At 44.1% G+C, this 14,137-nt stretch overlaps 1 protein-coding gene across 3 annotated transcripts; it reads right to left on the bottom strand.

Moving 5' to 3' along the window:
• Positions 1-896: 896 nt before the first annotated feature.
• On the bottom strand, positions 897-11,718 carry LOC118554133 (RNA-binding protein 4B). 3 transcript variants are annotated; one of them, XR_004926384.2, is made up of 5 exons: positions 11,573-11,718; positions 10,469-10,892; positions 3,939-4,615; positions 2,182-2,343; positions 897-1,589 (listed from the first exon to the last, which is right to left on the bottom strand). XR_004926384.2 is itself a non-coding variant. In XM_036121498.2 (4 exons), exons 2-3 carry the CDS (start codon positions 10,878-10,880, stop codon positions 3,948-3,950), a joined length of 1,080 nt encoding a protein of 359 aa, XP_035977391.1. In that variant the 5' UTR covers positions 10,881-10,892; positions 11,573-11,718; the 3' UTR covers positions 897-2,343; positions 3,939-3,947. The 3 variants fall into 3 exon arrangements, 2 of the variants coding, with proteins under 2 accessions (XP_035977391.1, XP_035977390.1); XM_036121498.2 differs by having other exon boundaries at positions 897-2,343; XM_036121497.2 differs by lacking the exon at positions 2,182-2,343 and having other exon boundaries at positions 897-1,508.
• Positions 11,719-14,137: the final 2,419 nt, after the last annotated feature.

Below are 14,137 nucleotides of genomic sequence, written 5' to 3'. Positions count from 1 at the left end.
AAAATTCACAGAATTTACACATTAGCATTTCCATATAGGTTTCAATAAAGTCCTTAAGTAGGACTCAGTCCATCACTAAACTTGTTTTTATGGGGACCTAAGCAATGATAAAATAAAATGTCTATAAATCTTTAAAAAAATTCTATGGACACATTTAATTGCAGAATGTTGTCACTGCTAATCATTAATACCCTAGTTTTCTGTTAAAAATGTGACCTGTTCTCCCTCTTTGACCTCTTGTAACAATTTTTCATTTTAGCTATAGTCTAAACCTAGCAGAATATTAACACCACAGGAGACCTCTTTAAGTAGCTTGTAAGTGAATTTAATTGAATATATACTATGAAGTCAAATTGAGTCAACCTGATAGGTCCTTGGTAATATTCTGGCTTAACTTTTTCCTGATACTAGGGGTTCTAACCTGGGTTTGCTAGCCTGAAAAGTGGAAGGAGTAGCTCTGGTTGTTACTATTTATTTATTTAAAGATTTTATTTATTTGTCAGAGAGAGAGAGACTGAGAGCACAAGCAGGGGGAGTGGCAGGCAGAGGGAGAAGCAGACTCCCTGCTGAGCACGAGCCCAATGCGGGACTTGATCGCAGGACTCTGGGATCATGACCTGAGCTGAAAGATGCTTAACCGACTGAGCCACCCAGGTGTCCCAGCTCTGGTTATTTAGAAAGAAGGAACCTGCCCATGAGCAGTAGCATACTTACCAATGTCTCAAGATACTGGATAACTTTTCTCTACCCATTGTTGAGGCCTATTACTTAGACCTCACTAAATCCTTCCTTCTACATCTAAATTTCCGGCATCTACTCATTCAAATTTTAGAGTTTCAGCACAACTAAGAATGAACCAGAAGATACTGGTGGTAAATAACAACACAAAAAGGTACTTAAGTGTTAGAAACGTTTATTTGTCAAAATATTAAAAAAAAAAAAAAGTGGGAGGAGTGGAGTAAAACAAGGCTAAATTTCAGCTAATGCTGTACCACGATCACAGGTCAGACATAAAAAAACAAAACAAACAAACAAAACAACAACCCCCACCCCCAAAACCCCAATGGTCCTAGCAGTTTCAAAAGATTAGCTTCAATGTTAGAGTCCAGAGCTAACAGAGAAGAGTAAAAGGTTGCTTGCCACTACATGGTCATTTTAAAGGGAAAGGAGATGTTGCAGGTAGACAGGGAGAAGGGTTCAACTCCTAAGGAAAGCAAGATAAGAGGGGTTCCCCTGTACAGGAAAAAGGGGATGCCAGCATAATCCTTACCTAGGGCTGCTCAGAGGCTGAGAATGTAAGGAATAGAGTGAAAGGCTACAGAGACTAGTATCAGGAGGAAAGAAAAGTCAACTTAGAAGAATTAAATTAAGAAAGAAAACATAGTTGGTCACAAACTCCTTTGTTTACTGAAACATGAAGCAATGGAAACATCCCGGCAAAGGGGACCGCGCGGAGCAAGTTCTCATATATGACCGCAGCCCGAGGGTTCAGTCCGCAATTATCCTACCTGAAAGAGAGCACAACACAAGAGGCTTACACAATGCCTGGAGAGCAGCTTGGCTCCGAGTACAAGGGCCCTGGTCCCGTCCTGTATTCCAGGGGGAAAAGAACAAAGAACAAAACAAAACCAAGTCAGACTGGATCAAACTTATATCCTGTGTAATTACCAAGGAATCTACTTATAGCTATATATAGAATAAGAAGCAATCTATCTGGAAGACCGCTGTGTTGGTGATAAAAGGCTACTGTCACTGCAACAAAGGGCATACACAGATACTATCAAAAACCATAATTTAGTTTTTATGTCCAGAAAAAATAGATGATGTCAAGATCTAAAATATGGCCAATTGTACTACTCTACATTTGTTTCATTTTATTCTTTCATAGTAAACAAGTTTTCAGAAATGACAATCACAAAGGGTATCAAGGAACAGTTCATTCACCCTCCGACATACCTATATGTCATATTGTCACAGATTTAGAGCCATAACTCCAGTAGTTCCCCTACTTGGTGAAATCACCCTTACCAAATCAAAAGAAGAAATCCTAAAATTCTCTAATTCTTCCATTGATGATGGGAACTCCAGACACCAATGGCTGGGGGAAAAAAGTTAACTCACACCAAGTTCCTCTACTTATTACAGACAAAGGGCCAAATCTTGGTCTTGATCTGTACCAACCGACTTCAAAAGTTGTGACGTTCTTGAATCAGTTCTGCTAGGGTGAGACCCAAATTCAGATCCCCAACAGTTCTGGAGTATTTCATCCTGGCAGCCTCATTAACATCAGGCTCCTGGGACTGCAACCAACTCAGGGTTATTCAGTCCATTTGAGGTTCACACCTGGAAGGTAAGTTTCTTTAAAAGTCATCACTAAAAAGAGGTTAGTTGAACAACCACTGCTTGCAGTCAAAATTCACTTTAAAATACCTTAGCTATACCCTTCTTTTAAAGACTACAATATACTAATTTAACTATAAAACACATTCGAGGAAAACAAGTTATCTGGTAGATGATACCACCTTTAGAGAAATATCCCACTTCGTGGCAGATCCAGCTGCATTAAAAGTAAAAATTAAGGCAAACTACACAAGCTGTAAGCGCATGTACTTTACGCACATGAAGACTCTGCTACACAATGGTCTCAGGAGATCCCAGTCTTGTCATGGTCATTTAAGATACAATTTATCACAGGTTCAAACCATTATTTGCTTCCCACTACATAAAAGGACAAATTCCTATTGCTTTTTCTTCTTCTACACATATATACCAAAGGGATAAGTTAGGAAACGTGGAAACTCCTGTTTAACTTGAGTAGGCCTCCTATTCAAGTGATGCTCAATTTCAAGGTACAAGGAAAAACCATGAGAATAGAAAGTTGTCATGATGCCATTTCCACTCAGATGAAATTTATCTAGATAATCCTACTAATTATTCTTGCCATTCCAACATCTTTGGTATACATTTTCTGAAGTAGGAAAAATTAAATTTCTGGGGTCACCACCAGTGGGATTTTATACACACTTATCTAGTCCCTTACGTGTTCCTCTTGAACAAAAACCAAAACAAAAATTGCTGGAAAAAATGAGAAGTGCTGGGGCTCTAAATGATAGTAACAGGCCATGCAGAAATATGGCTTCAAGTGCTCATGCAGGATAAAGTGCTCTGGATTATTAATAAGGAAAGGACTCCATGGGAAGTGGCACCAAAACACTGCTTTCAAGGGCCTTAGAACTAAACATCTAAAGCTTATAGGACTTTATCTGGCTTACAGATTTAGGATTAGGATATTAGAAGAGTTTCCTCTGATAAAAACTAATGACCTAAGGAGGAGTACTACTAGCAAGTGAGAAGTCTAAAGTTGTAGTTAAAATTCTCACTGTGATATTCATTACTAACTCCTGAACCTGTACTCTTCCGCTTACACCACAATGACTTTTCTAGTGGGAAGAGAATGGGGTTTTGGAGTCCACATGGTTGAGTGTGAATTCTGACTACCTCTCAATTATCAGATGACTTCAGGCAAAGTACTTAATCTCTCTGAGCCTTCGTTCCCTTCTCTGTATAAGAGAAAATATCTTAAAGGCTTTTTGTGTAGATTAAATGACATAACGTACAGAAAGGGCACTCAACAAATGTTCTTTTAACTATGTTTCTGTAACCCAGATTGCTTACACTTGATTAAATAATATTCTCACTGAGTTTGTTGTTGTTCTCTCTGAAGGAACAAGTTGGCTGGAGTCATATACTAAAAAACCTCAACAGGCCAAATGAACCTCTGGCCTAAGCTAGAGAAATATTTAAGACTAATACATAAATTTCTCTCTCTTGGATACTGTCCTGACAGCAAACAAACAGGTGGCTTTAGCCTCCTCTATGCAGCACAGATCCCTTTCAAGGAAACTATATTCTCTTAACCACACCGGCCCCACTCTCACCTCCAGTTTTTAAAAGGCTGAGTACCGCGCTCGGTCCACATACTGCTCCCGCTCATACCGGGCCATGTCATACAGAGAATTTCGTGCAGCTGCTGAAGCCTGAGACAGCTCACTCTCTGGCCCATAACCGTAGCCCTCTCCAACTGTGGGGAGCACAGCTGCAGCTCGACGCAGGGGGCTCCTGTCCCTTCCGTAATAGGAGGAAGTGTTGGCAGCGGCAGCGGCCATAGCAGCCGAGGTGGCAGCAGCACCTGAGTTCGGCAACAGGTGTCTGTCGTAGGGATCAACAGAAGTGGAGTTGAGGTGACTGGTCACAGCTGTGCTCTGGACTTGAGGCAGATGGGACATGGTCTGCTCCGCGTAGTTGTACGCAGAGGCCGCCGCCGCCGCCGCCACCGCCTCGTAAGAGCGGACCCGGTACCGCTTGTAGTAGTCGAGCGCTCCGTACGCATCGTTGTAATACATGGATTCCCCGTAGCCCATGGTGTAAGGCGTGCGCACCGCTCCATACTGTTCATTGTACTGCTCAGTAAAGTCCGCCACACGACCTGTACGATCTACGGGACACTCTTTGGACCAGTGCCCCTCTTTCCCACACCGATAGCAGCCACTCTGGTCTCCCATCCCAGGGGCAGTCCGAAGCCGGCTGGTGGACAACTGCACGTGCATTCGTTTGCCTTGAGGAAACAGATGTAAGAAGACTTTATTATAACTCACTGACATTCTTTAATCCTCCCCCAAATGAAAGTAAACTAGTTGGCGTAGGACACACATACATACACACGCTCCTACAACCCTTTCTCAGCAATCCCCTCCAAAAGAAGTTGAAGTGAAGTTTTAATACAGATGAGAGCTAGAAAATGTGAGTCCTCAGAGACCAGTCAATACTTTCTACTTACATCAGGTAGCCGGATTCCCTACTTCTGTGTCCGCAACTTTCCCTTCCTTTCCCCTGGCCCCCAACACAGAAACTGAAAAATTTTCCATTTACCACTGCTAAGACTTGATTATAACTGTAATGATTCAAGACCTGCCAATTCTTCCAAATCAAATCGCCAACAAAACCTCAGTTATGCCAGATTTGAAAAGCTTCTTACCAACCTCTCACTGATTTACTCAGGGCAATATAAGGCCTCAGCATTTACTGTAGCTTAAAAACCACGGCAATCTTCTCTCCATCTCGTTTCCTCCAGACATCTTTGCAGGTGTCACCAGAAGGCTATGTTGGATACACAAACCACACCTGGGCTCATCATCTGCTTCACCTCAGTACCTCTAGGAGTTATGCGACCCTTCAGATTTCAACCCCACCCCCATGTTTTTCAGCAAGGGCGAATCCATGCCTACTGCGGAAAAGAAAGCTTGACCAAGGTCTCTCAACAGCAAGAATTAGAAAGATACTGAAGCAGTACTGGTTTCTTAGGGACCGTGTGTTCCCATGTAATTCAGCACTTCATCCTGCCACGTAGCTTACAGTTCTTCATAGGGGATTATCTACTTGTTAGAAAAATGCAGCATTTGCCTAAAAGCCTCTGGGCACCCATACAAACAAGCAACATCCATTCTTCCAGGAATGGCCAGCACTACGAACAGCTAAGAGAAGAAACAATCTTTGCTGATGAAAGCATCCAAGGTCTTGAAGAGCAGTTTGAGGAAAGGAATATTGTTGGCAGTATTTAGTCCCAAACTGCCTAAGACTTTGGAGATCAAGTCAGTATTTCTCAAATTGCAGCCAAAAGGCAGCCACTACAGATGCAGAGAACAGGGGCTTCACATCACTCTTAAGGGCTGCTCAGAACAAATCCCCCCTCCGCCATCAGCAAGTTGCTCTCTCTTTAACAGACCTTGTTGTGGATGCAGCTATGCGATAGGAGGCCTCGTGCTCCACCATCCTGTTGGAAACAGCCCGACTCAGGACGGCAGCCAGAACAGCGCCATGCACTGACCCTGAGAGGGGAGCGGGTTAGTGCAGTAATGTCACTTTAGTCACACGCAGTTCTGCCCAATGTCTAAGATTCCTACCACCCCAGTTTCAAGTAGTTGCCACCTCCAACTTAAAACCCCTTCTTTAGCAGAAACAAAAGTGCTCAGGTTTTTACTTCTAGCTGCTAGCAGAGACGCAGCATCCACCATCACCATTGATAGCCAGCAGATACCAAATGGCAGTAATTCTCTGAATGGAGCATTTAGCTACCCATTGTTTTCAGAGATTTAAATACTCCCATTCTAATTCTTAGGGCCACATGCTAACTATGCTTAGAATAGAAACACAGATTTTTTTGCCCCAATTTATATCCCAAATGTAAAGTTCCCTATGATTTAGACTGGAAGACTAAAAGTTACTTGGTTTTCAAACATGCATGGTGACATTAACCTGTGTGATAGACACAAGCTGTTTCCATTCTGAAGTCGGAGTAACCATGCCAATCTAAAAAGCCGCCAATTCAGAGACCTAGAAGTACATTAAAAAAAAAAAATTCAAGGGGCGCCTGGGTGGCTCAGTCGTTAAGCGGCTGCCTTTGGCTCAGGTCATGATCCCAGGGTCCTGGGTTCGAGCCCCATGTTGGGCTCCCTGCTGGTTGGGGAGCCTGCTTCTCCCTCTCCCTGCTGCTCTGCCTACTTGTGCTCTCTCTCTGTCAAATAAATAAATAAAATCTTAAAAAAAATTTTTTTTTAAATTTCAATTTAATTTGCTTTTTACTTTTATAGATTCTGGCCCTGTTACTGGATTTTTTTTTTTTTTGAGAAACAAAACCCAGTGATTTTTCCTTGGTATTTGTTACTACATCCAATCTTCATTCCTGTATTGACAGAACTCCTAAGTTTATAAACATCTGTGTTTATAATCTACCTCTGTAGCAGCTGTAAAAAGCATTCAGGTAAAAAAATTTTTTTTAACTAGAACTAAAAAAATCTGTAATAGAAGCGATAGTTGTTTGTTTTTTCCCCCAATCTTTCCAAAGGTTGTAACTAGGTTGTTTTTTTTTTTTTAAATTTTATTTGACAGAGAGAGAGAGAGAGACAGTGAGAAAGGGAACACAAGCAGGGCGAGTGGAAGAGGGAGAAGCAGGCTCCCCGCGGAGCAGGGAGCCCGATGCAGGACTCAATCCCAGGACCCTGGGATCATGACCTGTGCCGAAAGCAGACGCTTAACAACTGAGTCACCCAGGCGCCCCTGTAACTAGGTTTTTAATTTAGTTCTTACAGTTAAAAAATCTATGCTTCTATTTATTACCTTAAGGAAGCAGGGCAAAGAAAACTGAAAGATTAAATTCTGCCACTCTGCTACACTTGGAGAGGCCAAAAGTTTAAAGATTTTCTGAGAACTCCAAAAGTTAGTGAAATATGCTGCCAACATTTCCCAGAAAGCCAGCCTAATAGAAGTGTTTTCTTTTGAAAGCTGGAACAGAAAAGATTATTAAAATGCTGAGAGATGGGCAACCTGGGGTCCTAAGTGCTGAGCAGCTATCATGTGCCAGGAGCCAGAGAAGGCTGGGGGTGTAAATAGCACTCCAGTTTAGTGCTTGTTTACATTTGGGGATAAGCAAGACACCTAACCTCTTATGCATCATTCCCAATTCAGTTGCTTGAACTGTTACTTGGGAACAGCTTTTTTATTTACTGTCTTCCAATGCAAACTGCCAACTCAAGAGTGGTTCAGTTCACTGCTGCTTGTGGAGAGGAAACACGTCTTGAAAGACCCAGGTTAGCTCAGGTTCTGCTGCTTCCTTTTATAAGTCATAAATGCAGAAGCCTAAATAGCAACTGTTGATAAAGGTTCAAAAGATATTCAAGGTGGCACTTTTTTTTTTTTTAAGACTTTATTTATTTATTTGACACAGAGAACGCACAAGCAGGCAGTGGCAGGCAGAGGGAGAGGGAGAAGCAGACTTCCCGCTGAGCAGGGAGCCCGATGCGGGGCTCGATCCCAGGACTCTGGGATCATGACCTGAGCTAAAGGCAGCCGCTTAACCGACTGAGCCACCCTGGTGCCCTCAAAGTGGCACTCTTAAGAGGCCACCTTCATTAGGAGCTGACTAAAAAGGCTTTATAGACAAATGTGACAATCTGGTATATGGATTATATTTTCTGTAAAACTGCAACGTATTATCCCGTGCTAAACTTTCTCTGGTCATCTGGAAAAAAACAGAGCTGGTGGGGCGCCTGTGTGGCTCAGTTGGTTAAGTGTCTGCCATCGGCTCAGGTCATGATCCCGGGGTCCTGGGGTCGAGTCCCGCATTAAGGAGCCTGCTTCTCCCTCTGCCTCTGCCTGCCACTCCCCCTGCTTGTGCTCTCCCTGTCAAATAAATAAATAAATAAAATCCTTTTTTTTAAATTAAAAAAAAAAAAAAAACAGCTGGTTATAAAAAATGTCTATATGTATAACTCAGAGTAGAGTGCTTTCTCCAGAGCGGAAGGCTAAGAACATCAAAGCCAAATAAAGGATTCTTCTTTTCCAATGATGTTTTTCAAACATTCACTTCCTAGAGTAAACCTGCTTTATTAAAACACACACTCTTCCCAAGCCAACTCCCTCCCAACTAATTGACTTCTGTATGCATACTTTTGCCCTTATCCTTTTATTCAATTGTATATTAAAAAAATAAGGACATGCAGTATTACATTACTAGGACATCTTTGCAGAGTTTGGACCCGACTTAAATTGCATAATTTTGTTACCTGTCAAGAGAGAACCCCTATTTTCCCCCCACACTGTCCATTCATGATCCCATCTCCATCAAGTGAAAAATAATTAAGAATATTCTTAAAGCTGTCTGAAGTGCAACAGCTTTCCAAATTAATAAAAGAAAAACAAATATAAATAAGATAGGTAAGTGAGGAAAGTGAACTATCACATTTTAAATAAGCTTCTAACCATAATGGAAACACACTCATTGCAAACACCACTCACCTTTCATCATATAGTGTTTACTGTCAATACACTTTCACATCTATTACCTCATTCTAGCCTCACTACCATCATGTGAGGGAGGTATTGCAGGAATCATTAATTCTATTTTATAAGTAGGGAAAATGAAGCACAGAGAGATTAAAAACACTTGTCCAAAGTCACACAACTCGTTAATGGTAGCAAGTTATCTATGACTTTTGCCCTATGCTTTAGAGAGGAGCTAAAGGCCAGGACACCACTGGCTGAGCCAGAGAGATCTGACGCAGTATTTGCAATCTACACTATTTGCAAACTTTCTTACCCTTTTCTGGTCAACTTTTCCTCTTCTGCCATTTCTTTTCTCACTGTTTTCTAGGTTTAGCAGAAGACACTTAAGTCCTTTTCAACAAACCTTTTAGTGGCACTCAGAAAAAATGGTGTTAACTTATGAACCTGAGAAGTGGCTGTAAATGTGTGGCTCAAGATGACACTGTCAACGAACAGCGCTGTCCAACAGAACTTTCTATAATGATGCAAATGTTCTCTATTTACACTAATACAGGCACGAATAGCCTCATGTGACTTCTGAGTGCTTCAAATGTGTACAGTACAACTGAAAAACTGAAATTTAAAATTTAATTACTAGCCACCTGTGCCTAGGGGCTACCATATTAGACAGCACAGCGGCAGTCTTCAGACAACCCTGGGGTATTAACGATAACCTAAGTATCTTTATAATTGGTAAAATTATACAATATGCTCCATGACACCCTTCTTGGAACCTTTCAGAACAGGACCAACGTTTCATTCAACCTACTATTTTTAAAAATTTTCTTTTTTTCCTATTAGGGTTAAATAATCGTCAGTGGAAGGGAATAGTCCGGTGGCATGGGTTTGGGCCCTGCTTGTATAGTTGACAGACTGAACACATTTGAATGCACTCAAAAGATACATCCCCAAATCCAGCTTCACCATCCAGAATTATAATATAAGGATCCCTCTAGATGTCTCTGCTCCTCTTTCCCACAACAACCTATCACCCCAGGCCATAAAGAGTATAAACCCTAAGCATTTAAACTCAAATATAAGGCTTTCTGATCATAACAAAGAAGCAGGGGGCGCCTGGGTGGCTCAGATGGTTTAAGCGACTGCCTTCGGCTTGGGTCACGATCCCAGGATCCTGGGATCATGTCCCGCGTCAGGCTCCCTGCTCGGCGAGGAGCCTGCTTCTCCCTCTGCCTCTCTCTCTTATGAATAAATAAATAAAATCTTTAAGAAAAAAAAAAAAAAGCAGGTAATCCACAGACTTTTCTCCTCCCTCCTCCCATGAGGTACTCATTTGCCAAGGCAGATTAACTTCCAACAGCACTCAAATGAAGACTGCGTGATAAAGTAACCCAGTCTGTGACTCTACACAGTTGTTGAGGACCATCTTGGCAAATAAATCTGAAAAGGGCATGTTTGCTTCTCCAAGAGTAAACTGTACTTAAGAGTAGTAAATGTGCAATCTTTCTATTATATCCAGCTAAAATAGAATGGAAGACATCACCCTGCCAGCCGCCTGGTCCTGTGTTCTTGTCTCTGTCTTGACCTAGACTCCACTACTCAGTTCTGCCACCCAGACCCCAGAGCAGTTCACCTTGAAACTCTGTGTTGTCAAGGCCCCTGATGGCCTCCACTGCATCCTCTGCCCGCTCCATGTGTACGAAGGCATAATCTTTCACGATGTCACATTCGATGACTGGGCCATACTCCTCAAACTTGGCCCGAAGCTCCTGGTTGGTACAAGTGGGGCTGATGTTGCCCACATGTAACTTGGTGGAGGCTTTGCTCTTATTCTTGCTGGCTTCCACGTTGATGTTCACCCCGTGCAGCTTGTAGTGGTGCAGGTTGCGTATGGCATCCTCGGCCGCCGTCTTGTCCTCTATGTGCACAAAGCCGTAGTTCTTAATGATGTCACATTCCAGCACCTTCCCATACTGCTCGAAGAGTGAGCGGATCTCCTGCTCTGTGGCCTCCCGGGGCAGGTTTCCAATGAACAGCTTCACCATCCTGACAAGAGCCTGGGAGGGAAGAAATAAGATTTCCAAAAGTTAGGGGTGGAGTGGGAAATTTCAGTGCATTGCATTTGGTTTAATCCTCCAAAGAAGTTCTTGGCACCTTCAAGATTCAAGACCCTCACATAAACGTTTATTATTTTCTTAATAGAGAGGAAAGGTTTGTACATAAGAATGTGAGATGCGTGTGACACCCCAACAGGAGGTCGGGGTCAGCATGCACTGCACCGTCTATCACCTCCGTGAAATGAGGCGCGTTAAGTAACAGGGTTGGCTGTTTTATGTCTTAAAATACTCTTTTTGGGGGGGGGCAGGAAAGAGAAGAGCTCAAGAAGGGGGCAAGAGGCATATATCTCGAGTGTCCCTAGTAACGAGGTTTTGGAGGGAAATCGGTGTACCTCTCCTCCGTGCAGTATTACCTTCAAAGATACTCGAAGAATAAAGAGGCTTCCTTGGCCCCAATCCGGGACCCCCCCAGCGACCTAACCTTCAGCTCTTTCGCCCCAACAAAGACTCGACCCGACCCCTGCCCCGCCCCCTCCGGAGACCCGGCCCCGCCTCCTCCCGTTGTCTTCCCCGGACTTCCCGCAGCAAGAGAAACCCAAGCCGTGGGCTGGTCCCGTCCGCCAGAGGCCCAGCCCGGCCCACCCTCGGGCTCCCCACACACCCAGAAAACCCCCTCGCACCTCCGGGTGGCGGCGGCGGTGGCGGCGGCTCCCGCGTCAGAGAGAACCCTACAAAATGGCGACGGCCGCTCGAGCCTCGGCGCGACCGGGCCCTTTCTCGCGCGCCAGCTCACGCACGCGCGAGTGCGCGCTGCCTCCTTCCCCTCCCCCTCGCGGGAGCCGGGCGACCAATCCCGCGGCGGCATACAAATGGCTGCCCCAGGCTGGGCTCCCAGTCGCCCCGACACGGGGGCGGGGCCAGCTGGTGACGACGCTGCGGAGCGAAGGTCAGCCCGCCCCCAGCCCCGGCTAGCCAATCAGCACCCTGGAAGCGGGGGGTCGGCGCTCAAGCGTCAGAAGGGCTCCGGACGCAACCACTACCTGGGTGTAATCAGAAGTCCGGGGAGTCGCTAACCATCACAATGGGTCGTGCTATTGGGCCAGTTGGGGCGGGGGTGGGGGTAGGTAGCTGATGACAAAGGGTTACCTCACTGGGTCCTCTAAACGGGGGCTTTCTTAGCGGGCTGGTCAGCCACTTTGGTAGCTTGGGTCAACATGTTGGAGACACGGAAGGGCCACATTTTAAGCAAACGTAGTCAATTTTTGTAGAGCTTTAAATATAACTTAATATTTTTCATTGCAAGCATCTTATTCGCTGGCGAGGAAACAGCACCAAAGATGGCAGAGCTGGGATAGCTCTAAGAGGCATTGTATCCAGCCTACATTTATCGGTCACATTTTGTTTGCTCATGCGTATATGTGGGCTGTTTTTCTCTAATTACAGTATTGGCTCTAATAGTGTGTCCTTCACAGTTCCTGGTCCGTGGTGAATACACCAAAGGAATACTTGGTGCAGAGGCCCAGAGAAGTTCCTTGTTTGGGGCGGGGCGGAGGGACAGGGGTGAGAAAGGGTCTCCAAGTCCACACCAAGCTGCTGGAGGTCTAGGCAGCTGGGACTCCGGGCACTTTTCTAGCATTCAAAATTCAGCTGTGTTGCAAGGGCGCCTCCTGGTGGTAAAAGAGAAGCTATTAGGATTACTCACTGTCACTCTTGAACAAAGAATAGACGTTTGTGGAGATTGATGGATCCAGCTTATCTCTGAGTGGAGCATGCCAGGGTGGTTGTCACCATTCTTCATTGTGGTGGCTCCATAGAAGCTTTTCTGATACCATCAGGCACAAATTCCCCAGGCTTCTCTCCTCCTCCCCAGCTACTTTGATATGTTTCTTTCACCGAATTCTTTTTGTTTCCCAGCCGGCTATTTCAGAAGAGGCACTGTCCTTCCAATTTTAATACAACTCATGATTTCTCCCAGCTAATTCTATCTACCTCTCCCCTTCCCTCCTCCTCTTGGTCATTCCCTGTTTCTCTCCACACTCAGATTTTTTAAGCATGTATGGGGACCTCCTCACCCATTTCTGAAATAGCTCCCACTCATCTTCACTATTAATGTTTTCTATCTTGGGTCCCTTCCCTGTGTTCCAGGCCAGACTGCTTTGCAAATGGAGAGTCTGAACCTGCTATTGCCCACCTTCGTACACTGTGTTTTGGGTTCTGTCCACCTCTCCCAATTCCCCATATTTTCTGAGGTCACCAAAACTAATGTTCTTTTAAGTTTTCACCCTTCTAAGGTTTTCATTTCATTCACCATCCTTTTCTCCCGTTTTTATACTGTTCCTTCTCATGACTGCACCGTTCCATCTCCTTCCCTCCTTCTATTGCCCTACTCTTTATTCCCTTTTATCTCACTTCCCCTTCCCTCGTAGGCAGCCATTCTAATGAGTTTAGTGTGTATTATTTTGTTTGTGTTCTTGCCAGACATGTCTTTTCAGTGAGCATTTGCTTTATCCATTTTAAAAAATGTTTTATTGTGGACATTTTCAAAAAGGCACAAATAGAGGATATTATGATGAACTCTTTTGGACCGTTTCTTGACCCAGCTTTGACAGTTATCAACATTCTGCTGACTTTATCTATCCCCTGTACTTTTTTTTTTTTAATTTATTTATTTGTCAGAGAGAGAGAGAACACAAACAGGGGGAGCAGCAGGCAGAGGGAGAAGCAGACTCCCTACTGAGCAAGGAGCCCGATGCGGGACTCCATCCCAGGACCTTGAGATCATGACCTGAGCCAAAGGCAGATGCTTAACCAACTGAGCCACCCAGGCATCCCTGTACTTTTTTTTTTGGACTGGAGTTTTTAAAAGCAAATCCCATGCAGAGAAAGGGGAACCCTCCTACACTCTTGGTGGGAAAACATGCTGGTGCAGCCACTCTGGAAAACAGTATGGAGGTTTCTCAAAAAGTTGAAAATAGAGCTACCCTAAGACCCAGCAATTGCACTACTGGGTATTTACCCCAAAAATACAAATGTAGTGATCCGAAGGGGCACGTGCACCCCAATGTTTATAGCAACAATGTCCACAATAGCCAAACTATGGAAAGAGCCTAGATGTCCATCAACAGATGAATGGATAAAGAAGATGTGGTACACACACACACAATGGAATATTATGCAGCCATCAAAAAAAAAGAGAGAAATCTTGCCATTTGCAATGACGTGGATGGAACTAGAGGCTATTATGC

This window comes from Halichoerus grypus, chromosome 11, assembly GCF_964656455.1.
Source record: "Halichoerus grypus chromosome 11, mHalGry1.hap1.1, whole genome shotgun sequence".
Classification (NCBI taxonomy): Eukaryota; Metazoa; Chordata; class Mammalia; order Carnivora; family Phocidae; genus Halichoerus; species Halichoerus grypus.
The sequence above is the reverse complement of the archived record's forward strand: the minus strand, read 5'-3'. Positions and strand labels throughout refer to the sequence as shown.